The sequence below is a fragment of the Nestor notabilis genome, unplaced genomic scaffold (assembly GCF_000696875.1).
Source record: "Nestor notabilis isolate BGI_N333 unplaced genomic scaffold, ASM69687v1 scaffold34677, whole genome shotgun sequence".
NCBI classification, from domain to species: Eukaryota; Metazoa; Chordata; class Aves; order Psittaciformes; family Psittacidae; genus Nestor; species Nestor notabilis.
The window spans coordinates 14,129-36,240 of record NW_009935764.1 but is presented as its reverse complement, the minus strand read 5'-3'; the positions used below and the strand labels follow the sequence as shown (position 1 = coordinate 36,240).

The 22,112-nt window shown below is 40.7% G+C and overlaps 1 protein-coding gene across 1 annotated transcript in view; it reads right to left on the bottom strand.

Annotated features, from left to right (window-relative positions):
• Positions 1–106: 106 nt before the first annotated feature.
• Positions 107–22,112, bottom strand: part of SMARCAL1 (SWI/SNF related, matrix associated, actin dependent regulator of chromatin, subfamily a-like 1) — a gene marked incomplete at its 3' end in the record, with an annotated part of 35,268 nt that continues 13,262 nt past the window's right edge. The window contains exons 7-14 of the mRNA XM_010017986.1: positions 21,569–21,727; positions 18,962–19,027; positions 10,934–11,074; positions 5,180–5,398; positions 4,302–4,372; positions 1,967–2,069; positions 704–886; positions 107–207 (exon numbers count right to left, since the gene is read on the bottom strand). Coding sequence (XP_010016288.1) covers positions 107–207; positions 704–886; positions 1,967–2,069; positions 4,302–4,372; positions 5,180–5,398; positions 10,934–11,074; positions 18,962–19,027; positions 21,569–21,727 — 1,043 coding nt within the window. The remainder of the gene's footprint in view (positions 208–703; positions 887–1,966; positions 2,070–4,301; positions 4,373–5,179; positions 5,399–10,933; positions 11,075–18,961; positions 19,028–21,568; positions 21,728–22,112) is intronic.

Below are 22,112 nucleotides of genomic sequence, written 5' to 3'. Positions count from 1 at the left end.
GTCCTTTCCAACCCAAACCATTGTATGATTCAGCACCTTACATCATCATGTGACAAACAGTGAAAATAGGTGTCAGGAGAACCAAAGCATCTTTCTCACTTCCTACCATAAGTAGTCATCTGCTGTGCCTTTAGCCACCAGGTAGTGAACATTAACAGAGCTGGTCTGTCCAATTCGATGTGCCCGATCTTCTGCTTGGATCAAAACCTTTATGTAAAAAATGACAAAGAAAATAAAGTGTGAACTGCAACATCTAAGAAATAGTGTAAGCACCAGAGAACAGGGAGATCTCACTTATTGTGCTTAGCAACTATTTCTCATCTGGATCCTCTTAACACCCACATCCTCAAACACAGACTAACCCAAGTAATCTGGTGCACCACGTTCCCAAAAGGCACTGAGCATTTTTCAATAGCATTAACGATGCACCCTTTCAGGTCTTGGCTGGGCAAGCAATTGAGAGCTCTGTCAAATTAAGAAACAGGAGCATGTTTCCCTTTCAGACCATATTCTCCAGCCAGCAAGCTGTGTAACCAGCCTCACTGATTCAAGCCCAGTCACCTGGGGGTGAACACACAAGTAGCCATCAGAGAAAGAAAGAGAAAAACCCTAGAGAAACTCCCCTGCCTATTACATCTCTTCCTTAGCACGAATGTTTCTGCTGTAGGGATCATTCAACCCCTGTCCCCTCCACAGTGCATACCCCTGGATTCCAGAAGAGCTCTGCAAACACCACCAGGTCTGCAGCAGACAATGTCAGGCCCATGTTTGCAGCAGTGAGGGACAGAACAGCCACCACCTGCTTCTCTGACAACTGGAACTTCTGGCACAGAGACTGTCGCTCGGCTGAAGGTGTGGAGCCATCAATGCGAATGTATTCAACATGCTGTGAAAAGGCAGAAGAGACTTCTTAGAGGCCCTCTTGTCCCCTTTCCTGTACCCTCCTTCCATGTTCGAGTGGATTCTGTTTTCCTTCCCCACAGCAGAACCAGGAAAGTAAAAAGGCACCAGTTGTCTTTTTAAGACCTTTCCTCATCTTTAAGGCAGAGGCACTGTAGCTCAGCATATAGCCTACCTTCCCCCTGTTCACAATGCATGACTTGCTCTTACGTCCACTACTCTCCCACCAGTCCTGAGCAACAGGAAGGACAGCAATAAGCTGGCAACTCGAGTACAGTGGAAATGCAACTGGCTTAATATGAAGCTGAACACTGCTGATATTACAGCTGCTACAACCTCCCCAACCTTCTTAAGTCTTCCCCTGTTGGCAGTGGGAATCCTACACATCTTAGTTGCTCCGTAGTAGGCTCAGGAGAGGCATGATAAACTTGGGTAATGTAGAGCCCTAACTCTTTGGTGTCCACCCTCCTTGCTCTACTGGAGGATGCAGCCAGAGAGGCAGCACTGCCACAGTGGTTTATGGTTTGGAATATTAACTTAAACCATCCGTTACACTGCCCCAGCATGACCCAGAACTCTGCAGGGGCATTCCATGAAGTCTCACATGAACAATTAACCAAACTTTTGAAGTCAGAGAGATGACTGGCAGGTATATCAAGTCTCCCTACAGTATCCCAGTTCAAAAATATAAGAGCACCACAGAGATAAAGGGAGGCAGCTACAGCCATTACATTCTCCCTCTCTGAAGAAAGCCTGGAGGACAAAGCAGAGATGGCCACACGGGGTAACACTCCAAGAATTCACAAGCTCCAGGGCAGATGATGAAGATTAAAGAACGTTAAATACAACAAAAGCCATTCAGCTAATACAAAGTGCATCCTGTGAGGCATTCACCCTGACAGCTCAGCTCCCTCAGTGAAGGGCATATTCAGAAACACAGCAAGTAGAAATTATTTCTGCCACTAACTTTCATAAACTATCTGACCGGCCATAACTCTGGGGAGCTCTTAAACAGCTTTGAAGCTGGAGTAGTGATAAAGTTAAGATGACTCAGTCAATTACTTACTTTCTTCTCCAGCTCTGCAACTATTGCATCCAGCACTATCTTGTGATGAGCAAACACCAGGAATTTATTATTGCCACTTTCCAGTAAGTCCAGGACGTATTCTCTACATGAAAAAGGAAAAAAAAAACCAAACCAAACCAGAACTCTAAAATTATGTGCTGACAGAATACAGGCTTGCTCGCAACAAATTTTAAAGATACTGTTCATCTATACAGAGAAACTAGGAAATAGGCTAGCATAAAAAAGTTGCACTAAAAAGCAAGTAGCAAGTCAAGTTTCCTACAGATTAAAAAAAAGACACTGCAGGATAATCCACTCATTTTTCTTCACTGCAGCTGGACATGTGCCTACGTTTATATATGGGTATCACTGAGAAACAATTTATTATATCCTACTTGAAACATGACATCCAGACCAATCAACTGGAAGTCATCTATATGTATTTGATGACCTCATTCACCCTCCTGTATTTCTAGCTTTTCACAATCACAGCATGAAAAGATAATCTGTGTACAATTATCCTTCCTGTGTTCACTTAGGACTGTTTTTATTTTAGGAGAAAATGTCTCTAAATGCATAGATCAGAGTATCCTAAAAGTAGCTTTTCTCTCAAGGGTTCACACTGACAATTTACTATGGCTTAAGCAATCTAAATACAACAGCTATTTCTAGGAATTATCCATATGCATATAGACTAATGACCAATAAAAGCTAACAACACCCCTTTAAAACATTTAAAGAGTGTTAATAAAATGAAAACATCTGGCTTTTGCCATGGACTAACAGCAAAGCCACAAAACCCATTCCTATGTAGTAACCTATGCTACAATCACGTTAGCTGGAGCCTGAAAATCACCTATAAGTCTATACAGATGATACAACTATCATCTTTTCTTTGGAATAGCAAAGTTGTTGAAAAGATCAGGAATACCAAGTTCTTTGCTAAACACATCACAGCTTAGGTCAGCAGCAACTTATCAACCCTGTATTACGGTGTATCAGTGCCTTGCAGATAGCTCCCAGGGTTCATGACGTTCAGATCACAATTACATGACAGTATCATTTAACAGAGAAAGCTGGGAGAGAAGTGGGATTGCTGGATTTTAAAACAAATATCAAAGTGAACATTCAGTGTAGCAAGCAGATGCCAACACACCACAACTACTTTATACCTCATTCTCCATATTCCATTTAACAAATGTCTAGTTGTTTTGATGGAAGCAATGGAAATCACTGTCAACAAGGGTAAGACATGGGAGGTGCTGATGATCATGGGACAGTACAATTAGCTAGATGGTACTGTACCTCACCAGCTTCTAATAAGCAGTATTCTAAATGCTACTAAACCTAAAAAAAAAAAAAAAAAAAAAAAAAAATTAAAAAAAATGGACTATTCCCTAACAGATCTGGTGAGTCAAGTAAACAGCACTTCATGGTTTTATATTCAGTTCACACTTGCAACTGAAATAAAAGGAAGTCTTCTAACTGTTCACTAACATAAAAGGAAGAAACTCTTCTACAGAAATGAGCACTGGGACTCTGAAGTGCAGTTCTGTGCTGAACAGGCAAATTCTGCAGCAAGGTCTGAGACTCTGAAATCACCCAGTGCACATCAGCTGGTCCTTATATTCAGAGATCTGCAAAAATTAAACTGTTTTCACGTTATTAGCATACTACTTATTAAACAGTTATGCTATATGACTTAAAGCAACTCCTTGCAGTCCCAGCAAGAACCCAGAAAGGCTAAGGATGAAAGGGCACAGAAAGTCATAGAAGGAAATTATTCCTAGGGAAAACAGAGTTAAAAGCACACCCATGATAAAAAACTGCTGCTGCTGAGGTCCCATGTGAGCCCTGTGGAAGAGCAAAGAACTTCAGCAGGGGCTGTAACATCCTGACCAGCATGCTACAGCTGAAGCTCAGTCCACATCGTAAGCTTTTTGGCTCAGGGCTCCTGCTGAAGCAGGACTGCAGCATTTGTTTTCTCAAATTTTGCTTCTCAGATTGATACTTCTAATTTCATTACTTCCCCTGCTCCTTGAATTGCAATGGGGTCTGGACGAGAGAACCTGATCAAAATCCCAACATCAAGTAGTTTTAGATGGTTCAAATGACAGTTTAGATCCATATCTGGAATGAAATCAGACTTATTCTGCCTAGGAACTCTAAGAGAAGAGAATGTTTAGTGCATTGTAATTAAAATCAATTTTTTTCTGCACTAGCTTAAGGCTACGCTTCATGTCTCTGCACTGTTATCTCTAAGGCACCATTTTCCTGTTCTCAGTGAGAAAACACATTTTACTAGGCAAGAATGAAGCAATGACATGCAGCTTACACGACTGAATGGATTTTAGCTTCTGCTGTGCTGCTGTAGAAGACAAGAAGTGCTTCCTTCTCCTGTTGTTTCTGTAGAGAGAAAGATAAATAAATGTGAGCTTCAGAAATGCCTTTTCTCCTTTTTGCTTACAGATCTGGGATGTCTGCTGCTGCCAATAAACATTTTGCTAGGAGGAAAAAATCAGCCTAAAAAAGCACAACAAAAGGGGACTGGATGGGAGGAGTCTACTCACCACTGTGTATAACAGATACTAACATACTCCTACTTCTGACACCTCCTTTCCTACCTCCTACTCAACTCCTACAAGTTGGATGACAAGCATATCAAACATGTAGTTTAGTTGAGAAAGCACTTCCAAACTAAAATGGCAAAGAAAAACTCCCAAGTTCTTACAGAACTGTATTGGCAACCTAGGAGCCTAGAACATTTGCCATCCATACAAGGAAAACGGAGTAGGGGGGAGAAAGGCAAAAATATCCTTCACATTTTTGGCTACTGCTGTGCTCACAACGCATCTTCAACAGGGCTGTGTTTGTAGGGTGAATGGGATTACAAGGCAAGACAGAAAAGTACAGAGGCAGGAGGTACAAAAGACAACTAGAAAGGACTAATGAGAGAAGAAAAAAAGAAAGAGAAAATGGTATTTCATACAAAAAGGGACAAAGTAGACCACTTAAAAGGGGAAAAAAAGCTGAGCTGTTTTGATTGTGTTGTACATTCATTTAAAACTGTGCCTTCAACAGCCTTCCATGGTGCCTTCACACAAAGTGTGACTCTGACCCTCCTTGCAACTCAGAGTACTTTTTTTCCACTGATGCTTTAAACCAGGTACCTGAAACACCAATGGCTCATCATGAAAACAGCTCCCAACTTACACTTTTATATCCTTTGGTCATCATCTTTGCTTCAGCTGCCAAGACAGCTTTGGTCTTTGCACCAATCTTTTCAGGAGCCACCACAACCATTTTCCGTTGCTTTGCTGGAAGCTGGGAAAGCACATCTGATTTCAGACGTCGGATCATGATGGACTCTTCCAGCAAAATTTTCAGTTCAGTTAAATTGGATGATCCAGAGTAGTCCCAACCCCACGGCATCTGGGAAAGATCAAAGCAGTTATCAGTGTCAAACTTAGAAGAGACTGGTCTGCAAGTGATCCAAGAGTCGAATAAGCTTCCAGGAAAACTGCGCAAGGCAGGTCAGTAGGGGAGATTTGACAAAAATGGCAACAACGTTGAACTGTACTAACTAATCCACACAACATAAGAAGGTTACTTACAAACTTCCCTTTTACTAATCTACAAATGCTTGGGGAGGTGCAGGAAAGAGGACTATGCAGAAAAGGTAGGGATCCCTCCCACAGCGCTGTGCCCTGGTATTAATCCTCACACAACAAGGTGTTTCTGCTCTCCACTTGCAGCTCTGGGCAGGCTGACAGAACTCTGCAGTTCTGTGCACACACATTCACCTCAGCTTTAAGCAGACACACGTGCACAAAATCTTCTCTAACAGTGTAAGGAAAAACATCCTTAACTCAAATGCTTTCACACAGATGTTACGCTTGTCTGACATGCCTGGTAAATGCTAGGTCAAAACTGCCTGTTTTCCACTGTGATCTGTCTCTTGATCTGCTTCCTGACATAGTTTCTGCCATTACCACATCTGGCTTAGACTCAAGCAAACCATAAATAAACTGTTGCCTAAAACACATCTCTCCAACTATTGTCTCTGCAAAGTATCATCACTTCAAAGCTCCTCCAAAACTCTTTATTTACTCCTCCTTGAAGCACTCGCCTCTAAACCTGCCCTATCCTCCAAGAGCCTGTGTGCCAACGGTACATAGCTTCTATTCATCTCAGCTCGTCACTTCTACTAGTAACCTCAGAGCTTATCATTTGTTCTCTTCTGGAAAAGAAAACTAAGCTGATAAACACCGGCATCAAAATTGGTACATTCCCCAAAAGAAACATCTTTAACCAACTTTTTTTTGGAGAGGAGACCAATAAGGTTTTTATGCTGAAGGATAGAGAGACACCTTCGTGCTGAAGTTTTCACAAACGAGTGTATGAGATACAGCTATGGGAATACTGTAAACCACAGCAGGGGAGAGGCGAGATCTTCCTCACAGCTCTAATTCCAAGTTTTACTGGTAGTGTCACCAAAAGAAAGAAGCCAAAAAATACAACCTCGGGTCTTGGAATAACCCAAAGCAACCCAATACACCCTCCTGAAATGCATACTATGGAGACGTGCAGAGCCTCAGCACCAAACCCCTCTGATCTCCTGCTCCACTTGCACCACATTAATGGCTAAAATAGATTTAGCCTTAAAAATCTATGTATCTTTTATTTGCCTTCCCCAAGAGAAACCTGTTGCAACACAGAAATGGGAGTAAAATAGGAAAACACTCCAAAGTATTCACTGCACCCTCCTTCCTCCTGTAGAATGCGTGAGACAAAAAAAAAAAAAAGTACAATCATACCAGCCATGAGCTTAGTCATGTTACTGACTGCTTTAAGAGATAGTGCTTTGATGGAACATGGATGAGAACATGCTATGAGAGAGAAAGAGGAGGAATCAAACAGCTTATAGGCAATTAAGACCTCCCTGTTATCTGGAAGTGAACATTTCTACTTCAAGATGAGACATAACAGGACTATCTGCAATTCTGTTTCCATATTGTACTGATGTGAACCATTAACTGACTTCAGATTCTGGAACTTATGGCCAAACTCATTTGACTTAATCTATTCCTACATAATTACAGTACCAGCTGATTATCTATAGTCAGCTCATTAACCCAGGAAACAATTCAAGCGCTAGACACAAAGCCAGTTTGGATCCTGTAGAGTTAAAACTTTGGCTCTGACACAGTGGTATACAGCTAGAGGTAATAAGCCCACCTGGATCCAACTCAAATCCTAAAAAAGGCAACATGGGTATTACTGCTCTGCTTCCCTGAAACCAGGAGTGCTATGCAGATACATCCCTCTGGTCTGTGAAAAGTTTAGCTGGGTCTATTAGCTTTAGGCATGCTGCAGGAAAGCTGACAGTGCTGAGCCCCAGTCTTTGTGCCCCTTTTCTGCATTTCTTCAGGCTGTGTGGACCCAGCAGAAGAGATGTACAGCAACAAGAACGACTCATCTGGTGCTGCACCCAGTCTCATAAGCCCTCTGCCCACACTGCTCAGTGCACTGGTAGCTAAGCAGCAGGGATCAACACTGACCAGGCTACTGAGCAAGACCTGCTACATCTCTTCAGGCTACCCCATTCTACTCATGCAGCCCATGTTTTCCCACTTCCATGGAACACAGAATAAAACTGTATGTTCTATGTTCCAATACATAGAACGTATGTATTACTTACTTCCAAACAAGTAATACATACGTTTGTGTCCATGTAGCACAATCTGTTTCAGAAGAGTAACACTACCATAACTAAAAGAACAGGCATATACAAAGCCAATATACTATCTTCTGTCATATTAAAAAGCATATACAGGCAGAATCCCTAAAATATGTTCAGATCACTGTATTGCTTTTATGGTGACTGTTGCTGGAACAATTTTCAAACAAGGAAACATGCTAGTTCTGTGTTGCACCTAACTAGTGATAAAACGATTACTATTCTTAGAATTATTAAAATACAGTTTAGTATATCCTATCATAGAAAAGACGGACATGTATTTTGCTAAAATACACATCTGTCTTTGATACATAGCATTCCAGAACAAATGCTTCCAACTGTGATTTTCTTACCAAAGTGTTACAGCATCTTACATGAGTCAGTAAACTTATTACAGTGTTAGTAGAAGCTGCCAAACTCTTACAAATTCAGAGCATGTGCTCAGATAGAAATTAGTTAATATTTGCCAACATCACCCAGTTTGAAAAATGAATTTGCAGCATGCATTTTGGGAAACAGACTTGAAATATTTTGTAAATAAGCAGGTGACATTTCACTTGCTGTATTTTTAAAAGTACAGATGCTAGGAGGTTGAATTACAAAATTATAAACTTTTATTTTATCTCTTTTCTATCATATCTGCCAGATATTTGAAATTTTCTCTCATAAAATCTATTATCTTCAAAGAGAAACTAGTCAGGTTTTAATTTTAAATTGAACAGTTCAAGTTTGTCAATTTTTCTTTAATCTTGTAATGTAATCAGATTTATTAGTAATACTAAAACATCTTTATGTTAGCATCTTTCATCCTGACGGATCTCCCAAAGCCTTGCAAAACCTCTCTGGTTATGTGCAATTCCATCTCCGCTCATAACGCTGCCACTTTCAGGATAGAAAGAACCTATTTAAGTTATGACAGCAGAAGTACCACAACAGTTCTTCAGAGAGGATGTAACTCTTAATACAATCTCAGTTTAGTTGCAAGAAGGAACATGAGGGACATACTACAGTCATGAGGGAACAACTACAATCATCAAAACACCTTTTAATTTACTCATTGCTGAGTGGATCTAAGGCAACCCAACATGCAGCAGTACCATTTTCCCCTTTAATACACATCTCTATTTCCAGCAGTCCCATTTCTTCTCTAAATAACCAAATTCTAGGTTCACTCTATCATTTACTGACATAAACTGTAGCAAAATGTCCCAGGCGAGGACTGAGCCCAGTTCAATGTTCACCTGTCTAGTAGGGGCAGGTCAAACAGAGAAATGAAATTGTACTAGAAACCCTGCAGAGGTTTGAAGGGAAGCTGATACAGACTGTGCCCTCCATGCTGAGTTTCACTGTGGGTTCAAAACTCATTTACACAGAATACACTGTTACAACCTGGATCATGTAAAACAATTTTATTTCTTTTATCCAATTCAACATTTTACCTGAGGTCCATATGTCCTGTAATTGAAGCAACAACTAGTGATGCAGAACTTTACCCTCAAAGGGTTTATAAAACTCCAAACCTATTTAGACTCCTATGTTGCAATTCAGTTTTCTTTTTTAGTGCAGAAAACCAACGAGATTAAACTACATCTCTTAATTTCCCTCTAGGAAGCATTCTGGACATTACTCAAACAGAAATCCTTCAACAAAGATAATGTAGCTCAGCAGAAGACATGGCACTCTCCATCCATATGATTGCTACTATGGATGGAGAAAGAGTAAGTTTATCCTGTCAGGAAAGCAGCACTTTGCTAACTTGAATACTGTCATCTTCCAGAACTCAAGCTCTGTATCTGTGATCCTGCATGCTAACAGCCTTACTTTAATCAGCCTTACTTTAATGGCACCAGCATACAAGTACCAAAGCCAATGAATTGCTCATCTAGCTTGCATATTTGGGCATAGATAGAACAGCACCATACTGGCTATGAAAGTAAAAGTGGGTATTCAGATCTAGGAAAAAGGGGACTTGAGAACTTTAACTTTATATGAGACTACAGTACGAACTTGAGAACACTTGGTGTATGTTAGCTTCCCCAAAGAGGGAAAAGAAAACAAGCACAAAACCCCTACAAATAACTATAACAATTTTTATAGCATATAATGATGTTCGGTTTTTCTGCATATATTTTTGAGCACTGAAATGGTCATTTCCAGCCACTCTGCTGAAAGTTATTGCCTAGTCTTAGAGAAAAGGAGGCACAAGAAGTAAAATGGATTATTTGAGAACAAAGAAAAGTAAGAAAGTTTGTATGTCCACGCCAAGCCTGGGTAACAGCTGGACTTGATCTTCAAAGTCTTTTCCAACCTAGTTAACTCTATGATTCTGTGCCACATGCTAATTGCTACATGCTTGTCCTGGAAGAGCTGAAGAGCAAGCCAGATTAGAGGGCTCTTGCTCCAAATCAGAACTCAGGGGAACTTCAGCTCCCATTTTTGTGTCTGTGCAACCAGCACAGAATATCCTAGAGCCTCCATGTACAACAGGCTGCAGCAAGAGCTTGTCTCTTAGCAGTGTGTGTTTCAACACATGCAGCAGCCATAGAGATGGATAACCCAAGCACAGCTAAGATGCCTCTACACTGGGAGCAAGGCAGACACCTGCCCTCACGGCTGCAAATGGTGGCTTCCTGTGAAGACAAGAACTTGCAGTGACTAGACTCAATGACTATGCTGAAACCACTGCTGAGCAGCTGGCAAAGATAAAAGTTAATTTAGTATCAAGATATACTGAGGATCACATCCATTTCGTGAATTAGAAGAGGGTAGAATACAAGCATGGACTACAAGTCTTCATTTTTTACTTACATGGAGTTATAAAATCCCAAGCAATATACACCTTTGTTGAACAGTCACAAAAGCAGACTAGACACTTTGGGGAGGGGTCTAATCAATAAGCCCAAACCTGCAGCAGCTTAATCATCCCATAGTTACTCTGCCCATTTAAAACACTCTGGGGGCAAGTTCTTATTAGAATAGGCTCCTTTCTCCAACTGTGGCTTATTTATTTATTTATTAAAGCTACCTACTTCTGTGTCTTTTGGGCCAGATTTTGACTAGAAGCATCACTTCCTGCATGTCTCAGGAGCAGCATCTAGAGCGTCTCATGTTAGAGCTTTCAAAATGTTACTCTGCAGTGAGACTTTCTCAAAAAAAGATGTAACATGAGACACAAAGAAAAAGCCTCCACAGTTTGAAAAAAAATATAATGATGTTTGCTGAAGTACCTTCCTGGCATCGCAATAGCGTAGCCCAAAGGAGTGGAACTGGGGGAAGAAGGCTGGCTGGACAGCTGCAATCTGCGTGTAGAGCTCTGCAGGCCGTGACATAGCAGGGGTTCCTGAAAGCAGGATCACTCTCCTGGCAGCCTGGGAAAGCAAAACAGAATATTGTTATCATACAGCTTAAAATATAAGCAGAACCTGCTAAGTAGTCATCCCCAGTCCTGGAAGAAAATCCCAGAGCCATTGTCCAAGCACCCTTAATGGAGGAGTGCTTCACCATCCACATATACTTGCAGCCTTCACAGCCCGAAGACGCTTAAGGACAGTGCTCAAAACTTCTAGGAAGCTAGAAAAAAACATTGGTTTTGATTCATTATCCACATGCTGTAAGGGAAGGGGACATCAATTTTTATGACGCTACTTTCTGAATTGACACTTACCCATTAGGCATGTTAATATCTTATGCCTGGCTCGATTTCTTTTGTCATCAGATGTCACAGGAAAGTGACACACCCTCTCAGGTACATCCTCACCTCCAAAATAAATTCTCTTGTAATAAACCTGCCACAGCAAGCCACAAATAGATTGTCTTCCTCACAAAAGCAGAAAGATCCAGAGAAGGAGGATTTTTTTTCTTACTTTCAGTTCTTGTATTTTTCTTTTTCCTTTTAAAATTCTACTAGCAAGGAGAGAAAGATGCTGCTGCCTGAAGCAGGACCAGAAGATGCCAATCTGACAGCCACGGTGAGTCTAGGCACAGCTGGCTGGATGCTAGAACATGAGTTCATAATACAAATCATGTAAGAAAATTGTAAAACATGTGTTGTAGGGGACACAGGAAAGGGGTGGGAAACCTGTATCTAAAGTATGTGCTTCCAAAAAAAGCAGAAAAAAAATTACACTATAGACATAAAAGCCTCCAAGATGCATTTCTACCCTCAATACCTCCATTATTATCTAATTCTATTATTGGATGAGAGCTATGAATTTTTACTGCTGTAAATTCACATATAGTAGTTAAATTACACATGCCTTGTAATTTCCTGCATGGTTTAATGCAGGTTCGTTAAAATAACAAAGAGATTCTTGAGTGACATCTGTACCAACAGCTCATTCACATTTAAATGAAAAAGAAAATTAAATTCTTTTATCATTTCACTGAGATCTTCCAGTCAACCCAAATCTATTCAGCTGATTCATCCACTCACGAACCAAACCTGGTGGAAAAAGAGTTCACAGATCAGCTACCGGAAATTAACTTCAGGACTTTATCAGATATTTATATATAGGTTGTAGTCAAAGTGGGACTTGTTTTCTCCCAGTAAATTCCTATAAACATTTAGACAATTCCCATAAGCATTTAAAAGAGCAGGATATTTACTGAACTTAATAAAAAGCAAGGTCAAACCTTTGGACATGTCAGAACACGAGAGTTAGTTCGCGCAAGACAGAGGTGCCTATGGTACTCAAAAGACAGAGGAGGCCTAGAGACGGAAGATACCAGATCCCAAGAGAAAACAAAATGATAAAGCAGAAATGAGGTCAATTTTAAAAATTAAGGTAACAGTGGAGGACACCTGAGCAGAACCTAGACAATATCTGATCCCTTGTAGAAGCCTTTGAGGAGTAAACTGACACCATTCTGAGAAATCCGTTGAAACACAAGACGAGCTAGTCCCACACATACAAGAATCCTCCAAATTAAAATTTTTCCTCCTGGGCTAACAGAAAGCTACTGCTAGGAAAAAGACAACATGAAGGTCATGCGATTACAGACAGCTCATTTAAAAAGAACTCCAGATTAAGCTAAAGCAAGAAATGTTCACTCAGACAGACCAGGGACACATTAAGTGCAACACAAACCCAACTGTGTTAAAAGGTTTTATGCCATTCTCAAGACTCCTCCTCTCTAAAGGGTGTTCTCTAAGAACTACATGAGACAAGGCTGGAACACTAAACCCCCAGTAGTCAAAACAATTAGTCAGACTACTTCCCCAATCCCTAGATAGGTACCAAAAGAGAGAACAATGAAGTTACCAGTCATTCTAAACTTGTCCAGCTGCAGCTTTGCAGCGCACAGCTTATTTCTGAACAGACAGGGCATCTAACCACTGCAAGCACCTACCAGGGCTGTGATACATCTTCTATAATTAACCATTTTAAGCAAATCGAGAAGTAAAAAATGGCAAGAAAAAATAAGTCAAAACAACAAAAACCAAAAAAACATTAGCTCAACTGCGAAGAACTTGAAGAAATTAATTCCAGAAAATCATGTGGAACACAGGTGATGCAGTTCATTATCCCAAAGGTCCTTTTAAGTTTTAAAATCCACGACAGAAGGAGCCGAAGAAAGAGGAGAAAAAAAAAAAATCCTAGGAAGACAAGCCTCCAAGTGTTGAAGGCTTACTTAAATTCTGGATGAAAGAAACTGCTTTGATTCACATTTCCTTTTCTAGTGGCAACTCATTTTGAATAGATGCCAATAAAGATTTGCTCCTGCAGAGAAGTCTCTGCTGATCACTGCTTAATTCTTGTTTCCTGCTGGAGCTTCTGTGCTGTCAAGAGTGAGAGCTTATCCTCTTTCTTGGGAGGTCTAGAAGAATAATATAGAACAACAGCACAGAAAATAAGATTGCAGGGACCAGAAAGTACTTTCTAGCAAAACCAGATCTGTAATCAATTGATACATATTTCCACATAGGAGAACTAACATTAGCTGCTCATTAGCATTTAGGCATGAAATTAAATCTTCCCTAGAAGCGTTCCTCTCTCACGGGTCACTGTGACTGTTCTTAGAGCTACTTTCTTGTGAATTGTTCAAGGGAACTCTGACAGTGGCTTGACTAGTGGAGACCTGGTCTATAGCCCTCATTTACGAAGTTACATTAAGACAGTTGTGGCTTTTTAGCATTACGGTTTCACACACAATACATCAGCAAGAATTAATTCTACAGCTGTGACAACATTTACAAAAGTTATTTTTGAAAGTCAAAGAATAACTTATGGCACTTATTTCGGAGGCCAAAACCCTGCATGCAACTGATTCAAAGCGGAGTAGGTGAGGAGAAGGGGTTATGCCACAAAGAAATAATTGAGCATGCAAAAAGCCTCCTTAACTTACAATGGCTGTCCTGTGTTAAATGACTTTCACAGCATGAGCTCTGCCATATGCTAACAGACTGACATACTTTTAAAATAAGCGTGGCTTATTCTGGCTGTACAGTTACTTGTGTCCCCAGTTTTTGCTTACTCTGTCATTCTGAACTGCTTAGCATAAGAATACCTTATCCAGTGAAATAAAAAACTCTGAGAGTGACCATAATATAATAATCACCTGATGAAATAGAAGATTTGATAAAGGGAAAGTGTTGCAGCTGTTTTGGGGAGGCTGTTTCTGTACTTGGGTAAGATAGAAAGGGGTCTACATTTCATAAGATGATCCTACAGTGGTTATTCAAAAAAATATAAATGCCTTTCCCTATTTTTAAGTGACATCTTAGAGAATGTGTGTCCAATGGTGACAATCAGCTATGACTGAAGCAAATTACACTACATCCCTATTTTGATAAGAAAGGGAAATTGGAACGTAAGAGCAGATCTGAAGACACAGCCTTGAGGCTTCTCCAGTTTCAAGATGAAGTTCCTTCTCTCAGCAGATGACAAGCAAAGGCTTACTTGTCTAATTCATACGGATTTGTAATGCCTAAAGACAGCTTCTATTTATTTCCCACCGGAAAGGGAGATTTTTGTGGTTCCTCCTCACATTCTACCTTCAGCATTGATCCATTTCCCTCTACTATTTTTAGGTGTGTTTCTTTATTAAAACAAGCACAAAGAATACTAGACTCCAGCCACACAATGTATTTGGACCTTCATAATACAAACAAAGACCTTTAACCCTGTGAACATCAGGACATGCATTATGCTATTAACCTGAACAGCAGCTCAATGGGAAAAATCACATTAGTAATATTACCTAAACATTGTGGAACAAAGCCCATAAAGAGCACAACAGGACTAAGACCATTTTATGCCATCAGAATCTTTGATTAGATACCACTTTTTATTTCTCAGTTTCTAACCCAGTTCTTCACCAAGAACTTACTGTCATGCTTCCAAGAAACTTATCCATGTTCCACTAAGAGCTTCCCCAGTTTCCACTGTGTTGCAGTACCCCATGCAATTACAGAAGAAGAAAGACCATGCAGCACTTCGGCTGGTTGAATGATGTAGAATCCTTTTCACTCCAGTCCCTGAAAGATCCCACCACACATCACTGAAAAACTTGTTTTGTTGTTGCTTCTTCATCTATGCCTCTGTGGCTTTATTTTATGGATGCTGGTAGCAAATATACTCCCTCTCCTATGTTCATGTCTCTGGGCCAGTCTAATCTTGGAAGGCAAAAATAAAATGTTTACAAAAGGCGTAACACCATGATACTTTCTGCCTCTGAGATGCAGGGCAGAGGTGAAGGGAACAACCAGTATCGTCAGGACACCAAGGAGAACTTAGTTCCAGTCATGACATTAAAGAAAACAGCAAGGTGACAGGTAGGTCCTATTACTGATTGCCACAGCTCTGGATTAGGGGCATGGACAAGCCAGGTATGACCAGGACTTTAGGCAACTCAACCAAAGCCCAACCAAAGCCAATCGTATGAGGCTATTCTCACTTTCAAATGTGTGGAAACAAGACAAAAGGACCACTCTGAACACAGGAACTTCTAAGACCTCTTGAATACCACAAGAGATGCTGAAGCTGGGGAGAGATGTCACACAGCTGCCGGCACAAACTGGCCAGCGTGAAAGCTGGCTGAGCTTGAAAGCAGGATTTCTGCCATATACCAGAACATCAAAAGACTGTTTTCTACTATGGCTTTCAATCCATCCACCTCCGTAATTTTGCAGGGATGCACACAGACTGTGTACAAACTCTGCCACCTGGTTCCATGTAGGCAGATGAAATATTCTCCCCCTTGTACAAGTCTGCACACCCACAAGTTTTCACATCCACTGGGAATGTGAAGGGAATAAGAAATGAGGACCTAACATTTTACTGCTGTTAATTCAGCTCACCCTATCTTACTGTTTGTGTAACTATTAGTTCCTCTCAAATTTTTGACCACAAACAATAAATTGGGTACAGCATGTCTTGTATACTTACTCCAAACTAGCGACAACCTGTGGCAAGCTACCAGTAGTAAGAATGGTTACTGCATACATCCAGCCATTGTAAAAGTGTACTAAAAAGTCTTTCTGGTCACACTTCCCACTGTCCAAAGCCAAATTTTCCTAAACCTCTGTCAGGGTAGCAGCTAACTATGTCACTAAGGTACTGAATACTACACACACCAAATACTGCACACACAGAGTCTAAGTTTTTTAAATTTTAAAAAAATATCCAGAAGTTCCCAACTGACAAACTTAGGCTACAAATTTAATGCATGGTTCTGCTTGATAATTCCATACCAGACTTGCTCCGTAATATATACAAGGAAGCAGGAAAAGATGAATTATTACTGAGTGGCTAAAAATACCACTTCACTTTGAAAACCAGTCAGTGTCAGATATTGAAACTAAAATGAGGCTTTAAATGCTGTAACCACAGGTTAAGTATTTCACAAGTGGAGATTCAGCTTGGCTAACAAGGCAGATTCAAAATTAATATCCAAGGCAAGTCATCTTTATTATGAATGTATTGATTTAGGGTTATTATTGCACAGTTCTGCCTAAACACAACGATTTTTATATTTTACTTATTATTCAAACAGAGAAGTCACAGGAATAGATTCTATCAAGATAAAAAGAATCCATTAAGTACAGATGGAAGTAACAGAAACATTTCAGGCTCAGAAAAAAATTTAACTTAGATCTGTACTGTGTCATTATGGACTCGTGTCTGTAGCGTGTACGGACCCAGGATCACATTTCTTGGGTGTTTTGTTTTGTTTTTTTTTCTTTTCTGGCCCCAAAACTCAATTCAAAGGTAAGATTTCATTCATTAGGATGTTGGGAACCTTGTTGGAAATAAAAGCATCTATGGCTATTTCAGAAATTTTAAAGTAGTATAATGCTAACAATAGTTAGAAGTGACAATGCTCAGAAGGTAGACAGTGCATGAATTGGCTCCAGCAGCTTTGGTTACAGCACTGGCATGGCTTTGTACTGTCACCTTAAGCTAGAGACTGAGGTGCTAGAAGCAACATATCTATCAGGGGTTGCCTATGGATACACATTTTCTTGGTCTCTTCCACGAGCCCCAGTACTGCACTAATCCTTTTAACATAAAGAAGGCAAGAGCAAGAATATTCTCCCCAGCAGCATGTTTCCATGTTTATCAATGCCTTTTATTTAATAATCTCAAAGTGTCACGTAAAATACAAAAAATACTCAGTTTTTACTCCATTGACTATTTACTAGAAAGATGACACAGTACAATTGTTAAATCCAGTATTCAAGTGATGAAAACGCCTTGTATTTTGGCAGTCTTTCAAATACAAAAGCATTGCTGTGACGTGCTGTGCCAATAGTGAACACAGCATCACTCACTAGTAGTTGAAGAGAAAGCTGCCGAAGGGGCTAATTTTAGAGCTAAGCACCTGTGTTGGAAAACAGAGAGGGCAGAAGAGTAGCTATTACAGCAAATGCTCACTTCAAAAGTTACAGTCAGCAAGCAGGAGAATAAAATTTACCTGAACGTCAAACATGAACTATCTGGTGCTGTATGCTGTTTACAGGTGAGATAATGCATGATATGAACAAGAAACTCTTATGCTTTCAGAACACTGAAATTCAGTTTCAGAAGCACCAGATCTCCATTTAAGACCAGCGATGTGACAGCATAAAATTGTAAATTCTCAGTAAATGTATACAGGCAATTAACCTATGCTTAACAGCTACCATCTTTCATTCTCTCTCTTTCAGCCTGCAAATAGTTTTGACAACCTGATCCTTACAAAGCTGCAAATACGAAAGGATGAGACCACTTTTTGAGCATTTTGCAGAGATTAATTTTCCTCCGTGAGGATTTTCCTCTAATGGTTATTTTCCACCATTTTCAGATATACACCCTAATTATTGTACTTCAAACTGCTCATAAAATTGGACTTCCTACTTAGTTTCCAAACATTTCAAGCCTGAAGTGATTTGAAAGCCAAGAGAAGAGTCAGGCCTTTAAAGGGAACAATGAAGCTATACAAGGACAACCACCTTCAGCTTGCCGTTAAGAATCTTTCATGTAAAAGCAGGTTGCTATAAAGTCATCACAGATCAAACCTTCTCTTTAGACAAACTTGCTGATAATTGCTGATAACTGCATTTACCTTGTTCTAATGTACTTGTCTAATACTCTGTAGTATCTCGAAACTACTGGTAACTTTAATCTGCTAGAGGCTACCAGGGAGACTTTGATTCTTTGATCCCAGGACAACAGGCAGACATTAAAATTTACATTTCTCCTGTTACTGAATAATTGAATATTGCCTCCTTCCTGTGGGCCACTTGTCTTGCTAACCCCACATTTTGCCATTTCCTACTAGTTCTGGACATTTAACCAGCAGGAGTGCTCCTGAACCCCAGCTACATAAATACACTGGAAGCTTGTGGGAAGAGTGTAGAGCCCTAAACCAAAGCCAAGGAACAGACCTAGGTAATGTCATTTTGACATATAGCAGCAATTTGCATGTCAGGAAGTAACTGATTATTTCCATTAAACAAGCTACGTTGACACTACTATTCTTTCTACTCTCCCTGAATACATCCAGTAAGTTTTCAAATTCCCTTTTCCCCATGACCATAAAATTCATCAGTGGCAGTACTTCTGAATTTCTTTTGTTAGGTCTTACCATCTAATATTTGTATGGAAACAAGTGACTAAGCCAGAGACAAATTTTCCTCTGGGATCTACAACGTTACCTGGATTTCCACTTGCACAACAGAATTCACCTGCTGGCTCCTAAACCTGGTAAATGGAGTAACACTGCTTTGGGAGCCAGACCTTAGCTGCTGGAGGTTTGGCACCCAGCATACACACCTTGAGTAGAGGCATGGCAGCTCGGCATCGTGCAGTTTTTATGTTCTTTAGGAAATGAGATTCATCCTGAAACGAAACAAGCATGAAAGTGAAGACAGTTTTGAGCCATAGTCCAACTGCAGGCTACAGGAGAAAATTCCCAGTATTCTCTATCTAATATTTCAAGCCTATCATCCCAGAGGGTATTTCAAGCACTGGGATAGCCATATCAAATTCTAAGTGAAAAGACAGCATGGAGAGTAGCAGGCTTTCCTACATTCAAACCCACAGCAGCAAGCAAACAGCACAGAGATCAAACCTTAAGGCTATGAATCTCAAATGACCAGATACGAGTGAGCAGAGGGGGCTGGACAGGGAAGGAGAAAGAGGAACATTATTTCTACCACCAGTATTCATTTGCCCCTATGTATCCTTTAAAGTCAGAAAATACAGGAGGCCTATACAGTGCCACTTCCCTAAATAAGGGGTTAATGAAAATGATGAGGGTAAAAAAAAAAAAAAAAAAAAAAAAAAGAAAAAGAAATCTAATTAGGATCCAACTGTTCTGCTGATAGGACTCACCAGGTGGATAATAGCCTCCTACTTGAGATATCACCGCCAGACAGACTTCATTTGTACTGCTGCAGCAAGGCAGAACTTAGACACAAAAAGTAGATGGTGCCTTCCAAGGGTATATTCTCATCTTTACACTTGTGGGTGAGCAAGCAACCATGCATGAAAAGACAATACAACTGCTTAGCCTCTCAGGCACTGCCTTCTCCCTCCTGATTAACGAATAAGCTACATTAATGTTCCCAGACACCAAAAGAAGATTGGGAGAAAAAGCAGGGAAGCTCAGCAGTCAGTAAGACTACTCTCACCTGTAAAAACATATACAGGGTCCAAATTTGAACATATAAACACACAGAAAGAACATCTGCCATCTCACGGTTCCATGGCAGTAGCCCTAGAGCCCAAGTCCCTTTACTCCAAGCACCAGCATATGAAAGTAACAATTCACATCTCCATCCTGACAGAATGGCTTGTCAGAGAGTGGGCAGGGGAAAAAGTAAAAATGGAGGGGGAGGGAATCAATTCCCCCATAAGTAGTTTGATCTTCAGTGAACTCCATCTATTCCCATTTGATGCTGAGAAACAAAAGCATTATTACATTCCAATTGTCATTATCTTAGGGACAGGTACGTATGTGTGCTGAAAACTATACTGAGAACATCAAACACTCACAGTAAGCTACAGATACGCTTTTGGTCTCTATTGATCCAAGCTGGATTTGAAACACTAGATGTTTTGAATTTTTAGTAACCGAAATCTAGAAAAATGCCCTTTATCATGGCTCTGTAAAAGGTTAAATAATGGATTTAAAAGTAACTTACAGAAGCAGCCCAGGCGCAGCTACATGTTGGGCGGAGAAGAGATTCAGAGCAGCCCTGTGGAGAAGGACTTGGGGGTGGTGGTTGATGAGAAACTGAACATGAGCCAGCTTCAGTGTGCACTTGCAGCCCAGAAACCAACTATATCCTGGGCTGCATCAAAAGAAGCGTGACCAGCAGGTCAAAGGAGGTGATCCTGACCCTCTGCTCCGCTCTCGTGAGACCTCAGCTGGAGTACTGTGTCCAGTTCTGGTGTCCTCAACATAAAAAGGACATGGAGCTGTTGGAACAAGCCCAGAGGAGGGCCACGAGGATAAGAGGACTGGAGCACCTTATGAAGACAGGCTGAGAAAGTTGGGGCTGTTCAGCTTGGAGAAGAGAAAGCTGTGTGAAGACCTCATAGCAGCCTTCCAGTATCTGACGGGGGCCTATAAGGATGCTGGGGAGGGACTCTTCGTTAGGGACTCTAGTGGTAGGACAAGGGGTAATGGCTTTAAACTTAAACAGGGGAAGTTTAGATTAGATCTAAGGAAGAAGTTCTTTACAGTGAGGGTGATGAGGCACTGGAATGGGTTGCCCAAGGAAGCTGTGAATGCTCCAACCTTGGCAGTGTTCAAGGCCAGGTCGGACAGAGCCTTGGGTGACATCGTTTAGTGCGAGGTGTCCCTGCCCATGGCAGGGGGGGTGGAACTAGATGATCTTAAGGTCCTTTCCAACCCAAACCATTCTATGATTCTATAAGAAATTATACAAGTGATCAAAGAAGGCTTAATGCAGGTTGTCAGTGGAACACAAGCAAAGGAAGGTTTTTCTATGCTTTATCCACATACTTGATGTTGAGATGTTATCTTTTTTACTGGGTAAACACTAACACCGCCCTAAAGTCCAATCCCCTTAAAAGATACAATTCCAAGACTACTGTACTGAAACACTACATTAAATACCATTCTCTCCAGCAGTGGACATGCCCAACCACAATGTAATCAGAGGGGCACCATAACCAGTAAAGGAGAAAACACAGCTTTAGGAATCATAAAGGAGTAACTCTACTAGTTATCTCAAAAGGTTTCAGGGAAACCTCCTGCTTCTACTCATGAAGACAGCTATGCTTGCAGCCCCAATTATGAGTCAGTTTCTGTCTTAAATAAGGCCTGTTTCACACTTCTCCACTGTACAACACAAAAGTCACCCCATTTGCAGTATATAATTAACTTCAAAATTTTAGTGTACCACTTACAATAATAACTACTTGGAAAGTGCTCCGAAGTTGCTTGTCCATCTTGCTGAGGAGGTCAAAGCTGACAATATTGATCAAGCCTGCTGTTAGGTTGTCTTTGCCAGTCACTATGACATTGGTGCTACCTGGACTCAAGGACGGAAGCCACCTGTGAAATGCCTGGAGGAAGAGGAAAGCAATTAATTGTGTTCTGGTGCTTATGTTCTCTGTTGGGATCCCAAAGCACTTCATAAAGCATCCTTATAAATGCTTAGAACATGGAGCCACACCACCCACCAACAGACATCAACTTGGAGCACAGTAAGGATAACCAATCTCCCCAAGGCAACAACCCTAGTAGTGGGAAGAACAAAACTATAAGGCCAAATCTATCTTCCATAGCTAGGAAAGTTCAAACATGCTCTATTATTCCCTCTTGCTGAAAAGCAGAATCTGATCTGTAATAGAAATTTGCATACCCTTCTGACAATGTTACTTGTTTTGCTTAGAGCCAGAGATACAGTGACCACTACTAACAGGGAAGTTCAGTTTTCCCACTAAACAG